Genomic DNA, 21,636 nt, shown 5'->3' on the forward strand with positions numbered 1-21,636 from the left:
ATCTCACCCTCAGTCATGGGAGGGAAGATGAAAGGAAGCAACTTCTAAGCTAAGTGACTTCCTGAGAGGTACAACCTCTAGAAGAAACCTGGGAGTCCCAAATTCCATTCATGGTTTCACCCACAATTCAAAATACTATTTACAGAGTACTGACTATGTGACAAGCATTCTGTGTATCACCTAAATGAATCTTCTAAATGACACTCTGGAGCATTACTCTCCCTGTGTTGCAGACACTTATGGGAAATTTAGACTCAGAGAGGTCAAGTGAATTTCCTGTTGTCACAGAGTGAGGCAATGCTGGAGCTTGAACTGAAACCCTGGCCTTGCTTCAAGCCCCTGCTCATTCTACTTTCCACATACTCTCCATTCTGCCTCCCACTAAGGAAAAGAGCATTTTCCTTCTATGCCTTTTGATGGGGATAAAGAGGCTTGAAAGAGATTCATGACACCAGTATCAAAATCCTGAGACCCACAGGCCCAAAGAATACACTCACAGGCTCTGCAAAAGCGTTGTCCCAGAGAACAGTGGCCGTAGCATTGTTGTCCTGGCTGCCGTGAACAATCACCACCACCGGGAGGGACAGGGTCTGAAAAAGACACAGGAGCAGGGCTGAGCTCCTGCAGCCACACGCTCTGCCCTCCTCCCCTTTTTTTCTATCACGACACGTTTTTTGTTTTTTTTTTTTTTTTTGCGGTACGCGGGCCTCTCACTGCTGTGGCCTCTCCCGTTGCGGAGCACAGGCTCCGGACGCGCAGGCTCAGCGGCCATGGCTCACGGGCCCAGCCGCTCTGCGGCATGTGGGATCCTCCCGGACCGGGGCACGAACCCGTGTCCCCTGCATCGGCAGGCGGACTCTCAACCACTGCGCCACCAGGGAAGCCCATATCACAACACGTTTATTCTCTCTACAAGTTTCAGTAAATGTCACCCTTGAATACAGAATAGGAAGGGCTCCAGGAATAATAAGACTTTGCACTTTGGCACAGTCTTAGAAATTTTAGATATTTTTAAAAGAGATATTTCTGTGTGACATTTTGGTATTTAGGTATTTCTTAGATATTTCTGAAGGATGGAGTAAGTTTCTCAAAGCTAGAGACTAAGAGAGAAAAGAGAAGAAAAATGGAGACATTTCTGGGGAAAGAGAGCAAGTAACAAATGTCTAAAATTACTACAACTGTACTCAAATCCATCCTGAGTGATGTTTCTCTTGGTTCGCTTCTACCTATATCTCCAGCTACTTCATTTCGTTATTATTTGTTCATGTCTTAAGAGAATCTAAGAGATAAAGAGTCCTAAGGATGAGGTCTCCTCACTTCTGTTCATCAGTAATCACAAGAAGATACACCTGAAACTAACACAACACTGTAAATCAACTATACTCCAATATAAAATAAAAATTAAATTTAAAAAATTATCACAAGAAGATACTCTGTGATCAAAACAATTCTTTTGGGATATAAAGTACACACACACACACACACACACACACACACACCTTGACTTGAAAAACCAGCTCATTTCCACCAACACTGAACTGTGATTCAAACAGGATTGTAAATTTTTCTTCTGTCACCGACTCCGCTCCACGACGGTCAGACCTCTTAATTCGTTTCAGGGACTGAAAAGGAGAAAAATAGAGGATAAAGCCCTCAAACAGCTACAGAAAATTCATTCATCCTCTTTTCCCATCCTCACCATGTTCCTGAAGTGAGCGCTGAGGGTGCCTGTGGCCTGGTGATACTCCATCACACAGCAATTGTTCAAGATCTCCCCGCTATAATCACTGCAAATCAGACAGACTCAACTTTAAACCCATACAGGGTCTCAGCACACACAAGGTAGAAAACATATTGCGGGGGGGTAGGAGGAAACAAAGAAGGTTGTCAAAAAACTTAAGTCATTTAAGAGGAGATCGGGGTTAGGCTGTATAATCTATCCAAGAAATAAATGTACATAAAACACATAAGAAGTTTCCTTTAGACATATCCCTACTAAATCATAGTTTCGTCACAGAAGAACCCCCTTACTGCTTCTCTGAGAGCTGGAAGGGGACAGAGATCTAATGGGGCTCCTACAAAGGAATGGCCAGGCCTAGAAACTTCCTAGAAGGTGGGATTCCTTTCCTCCTATTTCGAGGGCAACGTACTTGCGGGTGTTCTCGTTCTTGAGCAGCGACTTGGCCTGCTGCTCACTGATGATGGTGGCCTTCACCTGGGGGGGGTTCATGTGCACGTTCAGCTTCCCACCCACCAGCAGGCGCACGGTGGCTGCGAACTTGGTCTGGGTCTTCAGGACCTGAGGGGGCTGCTTCTCGATGATGAACGTGCTGCGGGGACACAAGTGACCAGGGGACGCCTCAGGGGACAGCGCTCCGGTCCCTCCCTCCGCGTAGCGAGGCCGCCTTGCGCGGGGCACAGCAGGCGAAGGAAGGGCTTGTGGCACAGCCCCCGGTCCCAGGGGGGGCCACTGCGAGTCGGGGAAGCTGGCAGGAGGGGAGGCAGTGAGGTGAACTCCACAGCTGAAACGGGCTGCAGGGAACAAGCCCATACAGTGTCCACGAGAGAAACTGGGCGAGGTCGACAGCAAGAGGCCACGGCAACAGGCGACAGAGGGGGATGGGATGAGGGCGTGAGGCAGAGACGGAAGGGTTTAAGCCGGAGCGCAGCGCCCTGTCTGTGAAGACCCTGCTGCCCGCGACCCAGGCCAACCGGATGGGGCCTGGGCGTGGCCAAGAGGCAGCAATCACCTGGTCACCAGGGCTGAGATGATGTCTGTGATGGTGGCGTTGACCTCAGCCAGCATCTCCTCCACGGGGCCGGGGATGGGCAGCTGCTGGCAGAGGTGCTCAGCTCTGCGGATCTGCTGCCGGTTCTGCCAGATGATCTCCGCCAACTTCTCACACCTGCACAGGAGCCCCGAGGCCAAAGGGAAGGACAAAGGCTTCACCCCCTTCCTCCAGGCCAGAAGCCAGAAGGCGCCCAGGCTGGGGGGAAGGCCCCGACCCAGCTCCTCCCCGAGGAAGGCTCGGCACCTTAGCCGCCTGGCCTGTCCACTGAGCAGAGCACGGCTGGCCTGGCTTCCAGAAACACAAAGAAACACACAGGAGGAGCGACCCTGACTTGGGTCCAACCAGCCTGAGCGTCACTCTGCACACCTGGTCCCACCCCACTCCCTCACCCAGGGGCGCCCCTCCCGGGGGAGGTGGCACAGGACGGGGGCACCAAAGTCTGCATCAGGAACCAGACCACTGGTGAAATAAGACCTGGGCCCCGACAGAGGGAGCCGGCTGCGCACGTAAACGCAGGAGCAGGACAGCAGCCGTTGGCGCCCCGCTGAGCCCCTGCCGCCCCCGCCCGGCCCCCCACACCCATTACCAGGATTGTAGCACGTCCAGGCTGCCCTCGGGGGGCCCTCCGTTCCCCGCCAGCTGCTGCCGCCGCTTCCACTGGATCAGCTCGTCATCCAGAATGATGGTCTGCTGCTTCCGCAGCAGCTGCAGGGTCTTCTGGTGCTTCTCGGCCAGCTCCTGAGGGGCGGGCGGCGGGGGAGCGGCCCTTCTGGGCTCTCAGAACAGCCCCACATGGCCTCCCCTCACCCCTTGCCGACCCGCTCTGCCCTGCGTGCCCACACAGGGGGGAAGGCTCTGGCCTCCTGCTCTGCTGCGTCCCGCTCTCTTCCTGGCTCTCTCCCTCCCTCAGGTCCCCGGGACGGCTCGGCTAGGGGTGTCACCTCCACGCCCAGGAGCGGGGGGACGCAGAGCCCACTCACCACACGATACTGCTGCAGCGTCTGGGCCTCGCGCTGCAGCCAGGCCTCCAGGGACACCTGCTTCTGCTGGAGGGCCGTCTCCCGGCTCAGACGCTCCTGGGGGTTCAGCTGGGCCAGCTGGGCAAACTGAGCTGGAGGAGGGGACAGGACACCCACGACCATGACCTCCCCGGGTCCAGCAGGGAGTCCGGCAGAACTGCACTCACCTGTTCTGGAGGCAAAACCCTGGAGGGGACACAGCTGACAAGTGGCCAGTCAGGGTTCCACAGCCATGGCGCCCAAAGATGAGTGGGCTCCGTCCCCTGGCCCCCCGACTCTGAGCTCCCCTTGGGGAGTGGGGAGACGGAAGCTTGGGGTGCAGCTGAGGAGGAGCCAGCCCATGGCCTCCCTGCCCACCCAGCCCTCCTCTCCCCACGCGGGGTCCGGCTTAGAGCCACCCTGCCTGCTCTGAAGTGTGTCCTCGCCATGTAAAAGGTGGGTGAACTCGGGCAAATCACCTCACTCTCCTATGCCTCAGCTTCCCCAGGTGTAAAATGGGAGAATCACGGCACCTGCCTCAGTGGCTGCTGTGACGTTACATAAGCAATGATACAGAAAATACTCAGGAAGCTGCCTGGCACCATCAGCTCCAGGTGAGAGTCAGTCCTCATGGCCAGTGGGTTACAGGACAGGATTAAAGGCTGACGGAGAAGCTCTCAGCCCCAACCTCACAGGACGAAGCCTCATCAGGAAGGCCCTGCTCCGCAGGGCTGAGCGCAGCAGCCTCTCCTCGGGGAAGGGGAGGTTTCTCCAGGTGCCGAAGGGGCCTAACATGTTTGTCCAGGTTGGGTCACTGTGAGCTCAGCAGACCAACCGGAAGAGGGAGAGACACAGAGTGTCCAGGGCCACTGGGGACACGAAAGCAGCAAGATTCTCTCAAGAGAGGGAGGCAGCTCCTCTGCACACCAGCTGTCAGGCGTCTCATCGACGGCGGGAATAAGGTAACGAGGCCTCACCGACGAGGCCTTTTCAAAAAAATCTCTCATATGATACTTAAGACCTAGGCAAGTGCTGATAGAAAGGATGATACAAGGAACACCTGTGTATCAAGAAGCCAGCTTAAGAAAGTAAACATTTCCACAGTTAAGCACCTGTACACCCTCCCCTGCTGGCATCCCCATCCCTCCCTCCACAGGCAATCACCATCCGAGATGCTGGCATTCCTACCCCCACCAATAGGCTTTTGGAACGTCCCACGGTCCTTACTGGGGCTGAGTCAAGAAGATGAGAGCGTCAGTCAGCAGGTCTTGGTCAAGTTCCTGGCAGGCCTCTGAGGGCCGTGTCACACTGACCGAGGCCCTGCCCTATGGACGCACAAAAGCAACTAAGGACACACGAAAGCAACCCTAGACAGCCAGGAAAGCCCAGAACTAGAAGAGAACTTAGAAATATGGCTGTAACATGACTGCGGGGGACTGAGCAGGTACGGAACAGAGCAGAATCATCTGGAGAGCCACCTCGGAGCCCGGCCACCCACACGGAGGTGGTGGGGATCCCAACACCAGGCCCAGCCTCCTTATGCAAGTGACCCACTTAGGTCTCTCCTGGCAAATTGGAGAAGCTTCTGGGAAGGACGCCAGGAGACTTGAGGCAACTGTCGGCTCCACTGGAGGGAGCTGAGACTTCCCTTGCACAGGCCGATCAGTAGTGTGTGTTTCTGATGGGTGCACTTGATAAATGAGACTGAACTGACATTGCACGATGGGGACAAACCCAAACCAGAGTCGAAACCCAACCTCACAAATAGGAAACAGAAAACCCCAGAATAGGATCATCAGTACTGTCAACAAGTCAACGGCCTTGGGTAGAAATAATAGCCTGAAATGACCTGCTCCCTAATCTAGCAGGAGGGCCTTCCTTTCTTTCGGGTCAGTCTGGGATGGATTCAGATCTGAAGAAGAGCTGCTAGAATTATCCCCCCAACATTTACTCAACACCTGCAATGATTCAGGCTGTGCTAATCTCAGAGTACAGAGATAAAAGACATAGTTCCTTCTCAACAAATTTATATTCTCCTGGGGAGGACAGAGTTAATAAATAGTATTAATACAGTTCTAAAACGGAGCCCACAGGCACGGTAGTACAGGAGCACCTGGTACGTGTATGCATGTGTATTTTCATGGCGGGTTGGTTGAGCTAAAGCTTCTCTGAGATTTTGAACTGGGCATGCAACCAGGGAGAGGAGGCTACAGGTACACCTCATTTTACTGTGCTGCAATATATTGCACGTCACAGGTACTGCATTTTTTTTTATTTTAATAAATTGAAGGCTTTTAGCAATGCTGTGTCGAGCAAGTCTATCGGTTGCTTGTTTCTTGTCTCTGTGTCACATTTTGGTAATCCTCGCAATATTTCAAACTTTTTCATTATTGCTATATTTGTGATGGTGATCTTTGATATTACTACGACAGCTTGCTGAAGGCTCAGACGGTTAGCATTTTTTAGCAATAACATATTTTTATATTAAGGTATGCACATTTTTTTAGACATAATGCTATTGCACACTCAAAAGACTACAGTATAGATAAACATAACTTTTATATGCACTGGGAAACCAAAAAATTCATGTGACTTGTTTTACTGCAATATTCACTTTATTTTAGTGGTATGGACTCAAACCCTTGGCATCTCCAAAGCATGCCTGTATTAAAGTCACCCTGCCAAATTCTATAAGGTCAATAGGGGGCGCTCGTGGGGCTCCACACCCTCCAGACTGAATTCTGACTCTGTACCCAAGTGCCAGCAGGATTCACCCCAGGCAGGGGAGCGCGTGTCTATAAGGGCTAACGGAGATGCACTAGGTGCTCTGCCGCAGGACGGCCTCTCTGAATAACCACACAGAACAACACTAAAAGGCTGTAAAACACAGCCCCCGTGGCCCTAATACCCTCCCTGCGTAGAAAGTTTAACATTTCCATAAAGCATCACTTACAAAACGTCTGCCGCATCAAGTACTGTCTGATACTGTTTCCTTAGTCCGTGTGCTCCTTCCCACAAGAGGAAACGTCTTCCCTCACAGCCCAGGAGCTCCTTGGATATGGGTAGTCAGAGTGAGACCCCAAGCTCTCCAAGGGCCAGCGCCTGTCTTCTTCCCTTCCAAAGCCTCAGCCTCCTGCACTGCCTTCAATGCAAATGATTCTCTGCTACTCCAGAGAGAGGTAAACGCTTCTAAATGGAGAACTGGTTCTCTTCCAACCCGACCAGCTTCTTTCTAGTCCTCATTCCCGTCCCCCAGACGCACGCTGCCCTCCTACACCAGCCTCACCCTGGATCCTCAGGCTCTCTTGATATTGGATGATGAAGTACTCTTGAGTCTGCTGCAGCTTCTTCAGCTCATTCTCTGTGTCTTGCGTGACCAGTCGCAGCTCCTCAAATGTCTGATTGATCTGAAGGTGTTTCTGGGACATGGCATCAGCGAGACTTCCAGCCGGAGAATTACCCTGGAGACAGATCAGGGAGAAAGTGTGGGCAGCGGTGAGCTGGGCAGGAGGATGGGAGAAAGCCTCAGGCCGTAGTCCCAAGGAAAGGGCGATGCTCGCATTATAACTGGGCTGAGATGCCAAAAGCTAAACTTTCAGTCAGAGAATTGCAAGTGTTATTTGTGAGAGTTGGGGTGGAGTGGGAAAAGAGGAGCACCAGGAGACCTGGCCGACTACGGCATCTTCACAAAGTACTGCAGAAAGCTTCTGACCTCCACCAGAGTAACCCACACAGGGTCCGTCAGGGTTCTCTCTGGAGAGAATAGAACTCAACATGTCCCAGGAGTTACCTGGGTTTTCCTACTACTGATGACGACCCCTCATTTCACAGTCACTCACTGACCCAATGCCACCTGTGCTAGGTGCTGGGGACACAGTGGGGGACAAGGCTGTGGGAACACACATCATCTGTGTCCTCACTCGAGACCTTCTTGTGACTGAGGGAAGAGGGTGAACCACTCACAGGCGGTGTCCTGGAGACCCCAGATGAAGTGACAGGGGACGCATCCACAAGGGCTTTGTGGATCCAGCCACTGAACTGCCCTGGTTGGATCTATTTCTTCAACACCTGGTTGCGGGGTTGGGGGGTGAGCAGAGGCTGTTCTTAAGTAATCCCACCTGAATATAAGCATGCCTCTCCTCAAATATAATTCAGTTGGGGTAAAATTATTTTGCACTTGTTCACACTGCTTTGTGGTTGCGATCTCATCAAGGTTACAGAGACCAGTCTTCTATTTCCTTTGGGCTTCTTAGGACAATGCTCTGTTTATAGTGACACCAACAGATGCACACCGAGTCACTTTGACAAAGCTGGGTCCAGAAAGAGCTGGGCAAAGAAGGACATCCCAACGCCTCTCCCCAAACCCATGGACACTCACATTGTTGGCTTCTCGGACCAGCCTCTGTTCATTGTACAGAATATGGCGGATGCAGCGGACCAGCTCCATGGGGCAGCGATCATACGTGTTCTGAAAGAATCCAAGAGCAAACATCACTTTGTTCCACTCCATGCTATGGGGCCGAACGGTACCTCAGAGCAGGGGGCCAGATCTTATGATGGAGACTCCTAGTGACACAGTGGTGTAATCGTGAGAAAAGCTGCTCCTCCGATGCCAACGGGGACAAGAAAAGCACATTGTGGGAAACCCGATTACAGGAAGAAGGTAAAATTATTCTGTTTCTTGCATCTTAATTTGCTTAAAGTAAGGGCACCATGCTTGGAAACAGAATACATTTTAAAGAGGCCATATTAGAGGAGAAACTGGACACCACCTTGACTGGGCAATCAAAATTACTACCACCAATGAGGATAAGATGGACGTTGTACACCTCTGGATGTGATACCCTGAGAAAGACACAACACTACTTATTTAGAATTCTGATCAGGGGCGTGTAACCTGACTCTAATTATGAGGAAGCTTCATACAAACCCCAAATAAGGTCCATTTTATACTTAAAAAATAGAGGAGCTGAATTATTTTAAAATGTCAATGTAATGAAGGACAAAGAAAGATTGACAAATGGTTCCATATGAAAGGAGGTTAAAGAGACAGGACAACTAGATGCAGTATGTGATCTTGAACAGAATCCTGGGCTGGAGGGGGAAAAAAATGCCCTAAACGACATCAGTAAGTCAGTGGACAAAATGGAAATAAAGGTATAAGATTACCTAAAAGTGTTGTATTGATGTTACATTTGCAGAAGTTGATAACTGTACTATAACTACATAAGAGAAGATGCATATTCTTAGAAAACGCACACTGGAATACTTACGGACAAAGGGACGTGATGCATGTAACTTACTCTCAAGCGATGAAAATATGTGTGAGTGTGTGTGTGCATGCGCGTACACGCAGAGGGAGAATACAGTAAAGCACATGTTAACAACAGGTGAGTCTGAGCGTAGGTAGGGGTTCTTAGTATCAATCTCATAACTGTCTAATACATTTGAAATTATTTTCAAATAAAAAGTTTAAAAAAGGCAGCTACAACCACAAAGCCAAGCAATAAGAACTTTATACATGTCACATGTGACTCAACAACCTTGGGTTAAAGAAAGAGAAAATCTCTGAATGAAGGAAGAGCCCCTGCAGGGAAGAGAATGAAGTGTGGCCTGGCGCTCACATCCACCTGGAGCTGCGTGGCCCGGAGCTCATGCCCACCTGGAGCCTCGAGGCCCCAAGATCACACCCACCTGGAGCTGCGTGGCGTAGTGCCCCAGCTTGATCTTCAGTAAGAACCCATCTTCCCCTACTTGGTGCTCAGCCTTCTTCTGCAGCTCCTGCACCAGGCCCTCCAGGAGCTGGGTGGCCTTAATGTTCTCCTGTGGATTATCAAGATCTATTGAGTCCCTAGGGGAAAGAAATTACATACATATGTATACATACATGCACACAGCCTGTATAAATGCAGCCTCAACGCATCACACCTTTTCTTTGGCTAAAGTAATTTCTTTATAATGCTCACTGCAAATTTTAGGAAACAGTCCAATTCAAATTGACTAGATACCTACAGTAATCTATTCCTAATCCACTAATTACCTAAGTGGGATGTATAGTATACTTTCTTTTCTTTTTTCTTTGCAATGTACTGCTCTTTCTCCTACTGACTTGCTCTGGTGCTTAGGCTATTTGCTTGTAGGAATGAAGGGAAAAGGAAAGTGCTTTGTGTACTCTGAAGGAAATAGGGACTCTGATAATTTCCTATTTATAGTTACCCCCTCATGGGTGTAAGGGGGCACAGGGTCAAGAATGTTCTATGTGTTTTTTCCAGCCTCGACTTGTTCTATGTCTTGCTAATTTCACATAGAGTATTTCTTAAGTAAAGGCAGGTGAGTCAACATTTATCATTACTTCTAAGAAGCCCTAGAAATGGGATATTAAGACAGAAGATGCCTACAAGTATTTACACAAGTCAAACATTTACATCAATAGTTGCAGATTTGGGACATGTAGGCAACGTTAACTCCTCCAATGAACCACAGAAATCACTCTACGGGCTTCGTATTAATCCAGAGCCACTTAACTGTTGACAGGGGTTGGGTGGTCTCCCTCCCTCCTTTTCCTCCCCCCCTCTTCCCCTCATCCCTGACTCTCTTTTTTTTTTTGCGATACACAGGCCTCTCACTGTTGTGGCCTCTCCCATTGCGGAGCACGGGCTCCGGATAGCAGGCTCAGCGGCCACGGCTCACGGGCCCAGCCGCTCCGTGGCATGTGGGATCTTCCCGGACCGGGGCACGAACCCGTGTCCCCTGCATCGGCAGGCGGACTCTCAACCACTGCGCCACCAGGGAAGCCCTCTCTTTCCTTTTTTAAACAACTTAGGCAACAATTGCTATTGGGCAGTACTAAATTACTTAGCTCACTGAAGAAAACAAACAGCTGTAAGGCTGAAAGAACATTCATTACTGCTGGGGGGTCTGAAGCCAAACAAGAGATCTGGGGATAGCTAAGCAGCTCTGTCATCTCTACACAGCCCCGAAGTCATTAGCAACTCATTTCTAATGGGGGCACAAACAGGTATACCAAAACACTGACACAGTACTTCATCAAACAATATGCTCGAACCTGCACTTTTGAGAAGGCAGTGGAGAAAGCCAAATTTCAAATATGTGTGTGCTATGTACTAAATATGTCTGAATAAAAGCCTGGAAGGAAGGAAGGCAGCCCTGCGCCTCTGTTTCGACTGGAAATAATGCTCCACTCTTAAGAAGTGACCGTCTCTGAGCACAACTCATGGAAATCAAGTACTACTGCTTCTCGTACTTCAAAACTTAACTCTCTGCCATCTATCTATCTATATATATAGATATATAGATATATAGATATATAGATATTGAATACATATATATATATGAACTTTCTTAGTTTAAACGTGAAGAACTGAAGATGTTTTAATTAAAATCTTTATATTCTTAAAACCAAAACCGAATAAAATTCAGGTTTTCCTTGATATCAACAGAAGTCTCTTAACATTCGTTCAGTAAGAAGACTGCGTGGGAAATTTACTAAATGAAACTTTAGATCAACAGAAACTTCCTACTAATGTTTTTCTGAACTCTCCAAATCTTTAACAGAAAATGAAAATGAAATGGAAAAGCACTTAAACGAGGTACAGTTGACATGCTCATATGTAGCTCCTTTTTTTTCTCAGTTACATGAGGCTGAGTTCTGTTTGTTTGTTTTTTTTAATTGCCTAGAAAATTGCCCTCCTTTGGTGCTCTCCAGCTTTTGAACAGAAATCTGCTACTAACACACAAATGCAATTACTCAGAGGCAACATTACCGACGGGTTTACAGCTCGCCTCAAACAGTAACATAAAGGCTGGTTTCTCCAGGGCTCTGTCAATGAGGACCCCTGCTCTCCTGGCCATGACGGTGGAGGCCTCAAGTATCTGATGAATACGACAGATCAGACTGAGACTGGTAACCAACCAACACGTGCCCAGGCCCTGAGCAGAACAGCAGACAGCCTGCTGCCTGGTGTGCAATAACGGTGTTGATTAAAAAGGCCTGTTGTCAGTCTACTGCACTGTACTAATTCTGAAAGAATTTAAGAACAATTTCCCCCCTGGGTATATAAACAGTAATTTGGGAAATAAGAAAAATAAACATGGTTGTTAAATCTGCGACTAAGATGTAATTATGGTTAACATTTTGGTGTACTGTCTTTTAGTCTTTACCTATATAAAACATATAAATTTGAAAATACCAAAGTCGCCATTGTTAACCTTGTTAACAATTCACTTTATTAAACTGTATGCATACTCATACCTTATCTGCCCATTAAACACTCAATTCTTTGTGGACAAGGGCTTCGGTGTTTTCTATGAACTCTTCTAACTACAACACTGCTAGGCACTCACAACATATCTGCTAACTGTTTTTTATTCGCAGCAATATTTTAATGCTTTTAGCCACAACTTACTATTAAAGGAAACAAATCCGATTTTTAAAAATCCGAATAGTTACTCCATCTTGTCAAACTTTAAGATGGAATTAAATACCTTCTCATGGGTCACATAATTTTCTTTATAAATGTACAACTTCTAGAGTATTCACTATGTTGTCTTTCCAATCAAACTTCAATATGGGGCTTCCCTGGTGGCACAGTAGTTAAGGATCCACTTGCCAATGCAGGGCACGTGGGTTCGAGCCCTGGCCGGGAAGATCCCACATGCTGCAGAGCAACTGATCCCGTGCGCCACAACTACTGAGCCCGAGTGCCACAACTACTGAAGCCCGTGAGCCTAGAGCCCATGCTCCGCAACAAGAGAAGCCACCGCAATGAGAAGCCCATGCGCTGCAATGAAGAGTAGCCCCCGCTCCCCGCAAACAGAGAAAGCCCATGTGCAGCAACGAAGACCCAACGCAGCCAAAAATAAAGAGATAAAATAAATAAATTTATATATATATAAAAACTTCAATATGCTTGTGCTTCACAAAATATGATGGAAATAACTTTGTTCACTTACCAAGCTTGGCTTTCAATCCACTGGGATAAGTAATGCCGCACCTCAATGGGGAAATGCTGACCATACAGTGCTTGCATCTGATGAAGGGCATCTCCTTGGAGCTGCTGGGCTTGTATCCACACAGCCATGGTTTACAATCTGTTAAACAATCAGTGGTTTGGGTGAGCTTTTTTTCTTCCCCTTTTAAATCCATTAGAGTAAATACTCGATTATAAAGGCCAGAGATAAATGCATTTAAGCCCTTTTTGATAGACTAAAGGTCAGTATTCTTGAACTGAATTTTAGCTTCAAAATGTTTTCAAAATTCAGTGTGGCCATGGAAAGGTATGTAACTGGGTCTATGAAGCTCTGACTATAAAATGTACTGAAGTCCTATAAGCAAAAGTACAAATCCAGCATTAAGGGAAGAACTGCCTATAGCTTTGATATCACAGACATGTTCTTTCTTTTACATGTGTTCCAAACTTGAAGCAACAGTAAGCAGCATATCAACAGTAATGATAAATAACCAGCACGGGGATTTTGTTAAAAAATCGCTTGTTTTAGGTTTGGTATTTTGACTTTTAAGAAATGCAGTAAACATATTGCCATTTTAAAAAAGGCCCAGTAGGGCTTCCCTGGTGGCGCAGTGGTTGGGAGTCCGCCTTCCGATGCAGGGGACACAGGTTCGTGCCCCGGTCCAGGAAGATCCCACATGCCGCGGAGCGGCTGGGCCCGTGAGCCATGGCCGCTGAGCCTGAGCATCCGGAGCCTGTGCTCCGCAACGGGAGAGGCCACAACAGTGAGAGGCCCGCGTACCGCCAAAAAAAAAAAAAAAAAAAAAAAAAAAAAAGGCCCAGTAAAAGAAAAGTGATAGTATCTAAAGCACGGATGGAATCCTATGTATTATCACTATTTACCTGAGCAGTCATTGTTTGCACATAAAGGGCACAGATTTATTTGGAAAAATAACCCCAAGGTTCACCTTCTGATTTACTGCTTAGGAATTTACAAAGCAATGTTCTGTTAAAATTATAGCATTTAAAAATCTTTCAGACATAAAAACAACACATTCCAGCTAAGAGTTAGAAGCAAGAATCATTATATTGCAATGGTGGGTAGGTTTTTAAAACACACTGTTGATTTCAGAAGAACAGTTTTATAAAACTACCATGATGCCTTCTCAGACTCACCTAAAATTTATTTATTTATTTATTTTATTTATTTTATTTTATTTTATTTATTTATTTTTTAAATTTCTTTTTGTTTGCTTTTTTTTTTTTTTTTTTTTGCGGTACGCGGGCCTCTCACTGCTGTGGCCTCTCCCGTTGCGGAGCACAGGCTCCGGACGCGCAGGCTCAGCGGCCATGGCTCACGGGCCCAGGCGCTCCGCGGCATGTGGGATCTTCCCAGACCGGGGCATGAACCCGTGTCCCCTGAATTGGCAGGCGGACTCCCAACCACTGCGCCACCAGGGAAGCCCTATTTATTTTATTTTTTATTTTTGGCTGTGTTGGGTCTTCGTTGCTGCGCACGGGCTTTCTCTAGTTGCAGTGAACAGGGGCTACTCTTCCTTGCGGTGCACGGTCTTCTCACTGCAGTGGCCTCTCCTGTTGCGAAGCCCGGGCTCTAGGCACGCGGGGTTCAGTAGTTGTGGCACACGGGCTCAGTAGTTGTGGCACACGGGCTCTAGAGCGCAGGCTCAGTAGTTGTGGCGCACGGGCTTAGTTGCTCCGCGGCATGTGGGATCTTCCCGGACCAGGGCTCGAACCCATGTCCCCTGCATTGGCAGGCGGATTCTTAACCACTGCACCACCAGGGAAGCCCTCATCTAAGGATTTTTAATTCATTTGGCAGAAACTCTCTGGGATTAACCAGATTGTGACGGCAACAGTACTTTCATGTACACAAAGGGACTAAAACGGAATCTTGCTCTAACACTGTGGAGGTGGTATAAGGCAGGGATATCTTGAATCCCATCCAAAACTATCTGGCTACTGATTTGCACGATTCTCCTAAGAACTGTGTTATAGTCAGGGTACGGTGAATTAGACCTTGATTTTATTGAATACCAGAGACCACGCAAGTGTGTTAGGAAACAAAAATCTCTTCCCTGTTAGTTGTAGTTGTCTGATCGCATAACACAGAGCTATTTATGGGACAAGTTAGTTAGCCAACAATGAGGTGTGGGGTGGGTGCCAGTTACCTATTTTAGATTTGTGCAATGCTGTAGAACACTTGAGCAGTGTACGATTTACGGCTTTTGAGCATTAAGGCTGGGATCACTGTAAGATTACCCAGGACATCAAATTTCATGGCTGAGGGTTTACTAGGAGAAAGACTGGGATAAAAGAGCTCTCTCCAGAAATAATCCCACATTACAATCAAATATGTGGAAGACATTTAATTATACAATATAATTTCTAATCAAATGACTCATATCATATCCCAAGGTTTTGGAAAACTGGAAGAGATACGAAAGCATGTTTTTTGGGCAAAAGGTAAAGGGATGGATGGGATGGATGAAGGTGCTTTGGCAAGAATGATCAAGGAATGAAGAAAAGAATTCAGGGAGTATTAATCTCTTTTAGTGGTAAGGAATTGGAAAGAAGCAGGACCTCGCCATAGCTCCCGTAAAGAATATGTAAATGATACCAACAGATACAAAAATTATCTTGCATCCTGCATTCATTAACCGAATTGACCCAAGAGACAGAGGGAAGACTGTAGGAAAATGTTTATCTTCAAAGAGACTCCTCAGTCTACCCAAATACAATAGTATTCTGTTCACTCCCTATCGTCTTGGTCTGCTTTATTTTTCTTGGTATCATTTAATCACTTCCTGACATTTATCACATATTTGTTTAGTGACTTCCCACTAGGGTGAAATCACCACGAACATAATGACTTCATTTTGTTTTTTGCTCTTTCTCTTGGCCTAAAACGGTGCTCCGCACATAAGCATTCAGTAAATTTTTTGTTGTTGCATAAATAAATGTATATACACAATTTAGTCAAATCCATTAGCTCTTTTCAAAGTCATCATGGAACAAGATATCAGTATGAAATACCAAGTCAAGAAAATGATAATATAATTTGGGTGAGTCAATGGTCTATCTGTCCCTTAATCACATATGGCACAATTTATAATTTTAAAATAATTAAGTAATTTTTGGCTGCATTGGGTCTTCGTTGCTACGTGTGGGCTTTCTTTTTAGTTGCAGCGAGCGGGGGCTACTCTTTGTTGCAGTACACAGGCTTCTCATTGCGGTGGCTTCTCTTGTTGCAGAGCATGGGCTTCAGTAGTTGTGGCACATGGACTCAGTAGTTGTGGCACATAGGCTCAGTAGTTGTGGCTCACGGGTTCTAGAGAGCAGGCTCAGTAGTCGTGGTGCATGGGCTTAGTTGTTCCACAGCATGTGGGGGGCTTGAAACTGTGTCCCCTGCACTGGCAGGCGGATTCTTAACCACTGCGCCACCAGGGAAGCCCACAATTTGTAATTTTCCCTTTTAGTTTTTGTTAATTTGTTTTTGTCTGTTTCCCCACTGAATAAGAACAGTAAGTGAGGGAGCACGTTTATTCACCACTGTACCTCCAGTACCTATTATGGTGGCATGCCATGTAAGTATAACTTTATACTTAAATATTGGCTGAGTGAATAAATACACACCAAATATTTGGTAAATGTTTCATATGTTCTGCTGTCTGAGCATAATTCCAGGAGTCTATTATTGTTTTAAGAAAGAAATACTATGGTGATATGCCACATAGGTAGGAGTTATTATATAAACGTCACACTGTTTTGTCAAGTTTTATATTAGTTCTTAGTTTTTATAAAAGAGTAGAATGCTAACCTCTTAGAAGTTTTCAGAATATTTTTTATGGTTCTAAGTATGAACATGCCATAATAGTTACTTTCTAAAATGTCATTTGAAGGATAATAGCGGGTAAATATAAGGTGGTAACCATCTTATTTTGATAAATACAGTATAATTTCACTACAAAAAATGCTTTGATAGAGCTGGAAAGTAGTTTTTGCCTACCCATGGTCAAAAATGTAAAATAAAAATACACTGAACAGTACAGAATCATTTTTATTTGACTTTTACACTAAGAGTTATATTCACATGGAATATGAGATGACCTACTGAGATTATCATGCAACGATTTAAAAGATGCAGTTTAGAAAAAAACTACTTCCCCCCACCGACTGTATCAATAAAACCTAGAATCTAAGTAGTGCTTTTCTTCATACACGTCGAAACTTCACGCGTGTCCTACACACATTATTAGGCAAAGCCTACACCTGGTAGCTGCTGACTCCCCGTCCCTTCCCATTAGTACTCATCCAGCCGCCCCACACATGCAGTGAACGCGCGTCTGTTCTCAGTACACGCTCTCTTCTGCTTATTTACGGGCACCTCCATCTTCAATGCGTGATGTTCTGACAAGGGAAGTGGTTTGTCTCTCTGGTAAATCATCACAGGGGCTTCTTTAAAGACTGGGAAATGGATTCACAATCTTATTTTTAGCCAAAGATGAGAACTATTTGAGCTTTGTTAGTTGCATTCTTACTGTTCGTAAGCATCCCTAACAACCCAAAACAACTTTGGACTTTCTGAAAGCAGAAGGTATCTACATTGACCTCATGTATCTGGATATATCCTAGGAGTCCCAAATAAAGTAGACCCTCAGGCATTGGAAAAAAAGGGTTTCAAAGTCTAATAGCTCATAATGTTACAGGCTTATTGAAAACCGCAGAAATGAGTACCTGTTAAATAAATGATATGAGTGGGTGAGAGTTAACGATCATTTTGTCCCAATAATAAATACCTTTGTATTAGATGCTTTCCCTTTTACAAGTAAAATATAAACCTTTGTTAAAAAAAAAAAAAGAACTCACTCTCTCTGAAGACTTCTAGAATGTTGTGGCTAAAGTAATGCTATCGTTAACCTGTCAAGGAGGAAATGCAGAGGACAGGACAACAAGGTTCCCAAAGCATACCTGCCACCTGCAAGAATGAATTCTAGCTTGCGGTGGGAGTAGGGGGTTTCAAATGTGTACAGGGATTTGGTCTGCTGGATTCATGTATGTAATTTAGAGCATTTTATAATTCCTATTCTCCATCCCATCACCACTGCCAGAGACTCTAAAATGGGGTTCAAGTTCTGGAGATAATGGCAAACTCACCTAAACAGAGCTTTACAAAATATTTAACCTCTTAAACCTCTCTGGGCCTCAGTTTCTTTATTTGTAAAATGGATTTTTATTTTTATTTATTTATTTTTTTGTGGTACGCTTGCCTCTAACTGTTGTGGCCTCTCCCGTTGCGTTGCATAGGCTAAGGACGCGCAGGCTCAGCGGCCATGGCTCACGGGCCTAGCCGCTCTGCGGCATGTGGGATCTTCCCGGACCGGGGCACAAACCCACGTCCTCTGCATCGGCAGGCGAACTCCCAACCACTGTGCCACCAGGGAAGCCCTATTTGTAAAATGGGAGTAATAATTCTTATGTCTCTCAGGGGGTTGCTATAAGAATGAGTTAACATGGGTAAATGCTTTAAATGGTGCCTGGCTCATAGTAAATGCTCAATCTTATTCTGACTTCTTAAAGAATATATATTTTTGGCGCATGCGGCCCCACGCTGCAGCCAATCCCGCCCGCCACACCACGCACCCTAGCAGTCAGTGGGTGAGCTGGGAGCCGTGGAGGTCACCGTGGGGAGGAGGGGCGGGGACAGCATGGCAGCCTCCTTACGGCTCGGTGGAGCCGCCTCCGGTACTGGAGCCGCCGGCAGCAACTGGCAGTGGCCAGCCTTGCAGCGGTGTGTTCTAGGTCAATGGCTTCTAAGACCCCAGCTGGATTCATTGGAGTAGGCAACATGGGGAATCCAATGGCAAAAGAGCTCATGAAACATGGCTATCCACTCATTATTTATGATGTGTTCCCTGATGCATGCAAAGAGTTTCTAGATGCAGGTGAACAGGTAGTGTCTTCCCCGGCAGATGTAGCTGAAAAAGCTGACAGAATTATTACAATGTTGCCCACCAGCATCAATGCAATAGAAGCTTATTCTGGAGCAAATGGAATTCTAAAAAAAGTGAAGAACGGCTCACTATAAATAGATTCCAGTACTATTGATCCTATGGTTTCGAAAGAATTGGCCCAAGAAGTTGAGAAAATGGGAGTTTTCATGGATGCCTCTGTTTCTGGTGGTGTGGGAGCTGCTCGGTCTGGGAACCTCACGTTTATGGTGGGAGGAGTCGAAGAAGAATTTGCTGCTGCCCAAGAGCTTTGGGGGTGCGTGGGCTCCCATGTGGTGCCTTGTGGAGCCGCCGGGACTGGGCAGGCTGCAAAGATCTGCAACAACTTGCTGTTAGCTATTAGTATGATTGGAACTGCTGAAGCTATGAATCTGGGAATCAGGTAAGGGCCTGACCCAAACTCTTGGCTAAAATCCTAAATATGAGCTCAGGACGATGTTGGTCAGGTGACACCTATAATCCTGTACCTGGGGTGATGGATGGAGTTCCCTCAGCTAATAACTATCAGGGTGGATTCGGAACAACACTCATGGCTAAGGATCTGGGATTACCACAAGACTCTGTTACCAGCACGAAGAGCCCAATCCTTCTGGGCAGTCAGGCCCATCAGATCTACAGGATGATGCGTGCGAATGGCTACTCCAAAGGAGACTTCTCATCCGTGTTCCAGTTTCTATGAGAGGAGGACACGTTCTGAGTTTGCCCTTTGGCTGTGGACACTGTTGGGAACCAAACTCTATCTTGGAGCCTCTTATAGCTCACTCCACAAGTAAATGGGCTTAATCAAAGGTCACCTGTCTGCTTTGGTTTGTCCAGTTCACAATAAACCCTGGGATTTTCCACCCATTTTTAACTGCTTATTCTTTTTATCTATTTAGCAAACACATATTATCTGATTTTTTTTTTCTGCAAGCCACTGAGGGTCTCTGCTAGCTAGCTGACTGACCTTTTTCAAAAGTTTGATTCCTGAGCATTATCAGCTAAAACATTGCCTATTTCAATCAGGATATTATTTACTCCACTTTACAAATAAAACCAAAATTTTTTTCCACAGGATAAAACCTCTCCTGGAGGAAAGAAAAGAAATCGGTGCGAGGAAAGGAGTTAGAGAAAGGGGAAGTATAGTGAATTACTCCCTGTGTCCCTCAGAAAGTTTGTCCTGTTAACCCAGTGGTGGTATTCTTGCATTCTGAGGTTACCGGTTTATTTTCCAGGACTTGATAAAGCAAGAGAACTCCCTGCTGCATGCTGTGTGATTTGGACTCTGTTACATTACCTTGGTGTGCCCCTCTTGTAACAACTCCCAATACTCAGCAAACTTATTTTTTATATTTTTGCTTCCTTGTACATTCTTATTACATATTTTTTGACTTCAAAAGAATGACATCTTTAGAACTGTCTCAGAGCCTACAATGATATGTGCATTAGATAATTATTACATTATCCTAAATATAACCATATTATTTTGAATTCAAATAAATTTCTATGCTGATAAATATATATATATATATATATATATATATTTTTTTTTTTTTTTTTTTTTTTTTTTGGCCACACAGTGCAGCTTGTGGGATCTTAGTTCCCCAACCAGGGACTGAACGCCGGGCCCTCAGCAGTTAGAGTGCAGAGTTCTAACCACCAGACCACCAGGGAATTCCCTAACTTTTACAACCTTAAACTTACAAAGGTGGCTTCCTTCTCCCCACCTCCAATTTTTTTTTTTTTTTTTTTTTGCGGTACGCGGGCCTCTCACTGCTGTGGCCTCTCCCGTTGCGGAGCACAGGCTCCGGACGCGCAGGCTCAGCGGCCATGGCTCACGGGCCCAGCCGCTCTGCGGCATGCGGGATCCTCCCAGACTGGGGCACGAACCCGTGTCCCCTGCATCGGCAGGCGGACCCTCAACCACTGCGCCACCAGGGAAGCCCTCCCCACCTCCAATTTTAACTCACTTCAATTAAGTACCTTCCCAAAGTCAGTCTTCCACAAGGAGCTCTTGCTATCTTTCTCCTTAACCAATATCCTGCACATAAACTTTACCTTCCTGTTAAAAGCTGGTATTCCCACTTCTTAATCAATTTCACTGGCACCAGGACTCCCACAGGTGAGACCTGATGGAGGCTGGTGGAAAGGCACTGGGAAGACTGTTCCCTCACCTCTGAACGAGGGAATTAAGAATTGTGAAAGGTGGTGTAAGGAGAGCAAGGCTGCCATAAGTATACTAAACTCCAAAAAAACACATCCATTCTGATGTGCTCTTCTGGCAGCCAGGAGCTAAGCCTCTTCCTATTCTTTCCAAGGATGCACCTGACTCCAACTAATTAAAGTATGAATTATTAGCAACAAATATTTTGATTCATCTAATAAGTTCCAGAAATAAGAATGAAAACTGATTTAAAATAACATTTATTAGTGTTAGTATCCACCATCCAGATTTATCATTTAATATCATTTACTGAACACTTGCTATATTATTTTATAACAATGAGTACTTTTATGAGTCTACCATTTAACCCTCACAAAAACCCTACGAGGTAGCCCTATTATTATTCCCACTTTATAGATGAGGAAATTGAGGCTCAGCAAATTAAACAGGATTGTAAAATGGTGTAACAATTTTGGAAAACCATCTGAAGGTTCTTCAAAAGGTTAAACATGGAGTTACTATATGACCCAACAGTTCCATGCCTAGGTATATGCTTAAGAGAATTGAAAATATATGTCCACAAAAACCTGTACACAAATGTTCGTAGCAGTATTATTCATAATAGCCAAAAGGTAGAAACAACCCAAATGTCCATCAACGGATGAATGGATAACATGGACATGAATGGAAAAATAAAATAGATTA

The 21,636-nt window shown here is 46.0% G+C and overlaps 1 protein-coding gene and 1 pseudogene across 3 annotated transcripts in view; one reads left to right on the top strand and one right to left on the bottom strand.

The window, feature by feature from the left end:
* The window catches only part of STAT5B (signal transducer and activator of transcription 5B), a 63,427-nt gene that overhangs the window by 12,605 nt on the left and 29,186 nt on the right, over positions 1 to 21,636 (bottom strand). Inside the window, exons 2-12 of one of the 2 annotated variants that reach the window (XM_082603961.1) lie at positions 12,764 to 12,901; positions 9,485 to 9,641; positions 8,169 to 8,258; positions 7,077 to 7,251; positions 3,773 to 3,903; positions 3,379 to 3,530; positions 2,751 to 2,906; positions 2,151 to 2,330; positions 1,700 to 1,787; positions 1,500 to 1,622; positions 498 to 590 (exon numbers count right to left, since the gene is read on the bottom strand). In XM_082603961.1, the coding sequence (XP_082460087.1) occupies positions 498 to 590; positions 1,500 to 1,622; positions 1,700 to 1,787; positions 2,151 to 2,330; positions 2,751 to 2,906; positions 3,379 to 3,530; positions 3,773 to 3,903; positions 7,077 to 7,251; positions 8,169 to 8,258; positions 9,485 to 9,641; positions 12,764 to 12,891 (1,473 nt within the window). In that variant the 5' untranslated portion in view covers positions 12,892 to 12,901. Of the gene's footprint in view, positions 1 to 497; positions 591 to 1,499; positions 1,623 to 1,699; positions 1,788 to 2,150; positions 2,331 to 2,750; positions 2,907 to 3,378; positions 3,531 to 3,772; positions 3,904 to 7,076; positions 7,252 to 8,168; positions 8,259 to 9,484; positions 9,642 to 12,763; positions 12,902 to 21,636 lie in introns of those variants that run through there. The other variant, XM_082603962.1, reaches the window with a different exon arrangement.
* On the top strand, positions 15,176 to 20,219 carry LOC309793492 (3-hydroxyisobutyrate dehydrogenase, mitochondrial-like; annotated as a pseudogene). The gene has a single exon. The product of its transcript is annotated as a 3-hydroxyisobutyrate dehydrogenase, mitochondrial-like (transcript).

This window comes from Mesoplodon mirus (genome assembly GCF_964341445.2).
Source record: "Mesoplodon mirus genome assembly, chromosome: 18".
NCBI lineage: Eukaryota > Metazoa > Chordata > Mammalia > Artiodactyla > Ziphiidae > Mesoplodon > Mesoplodon mirus.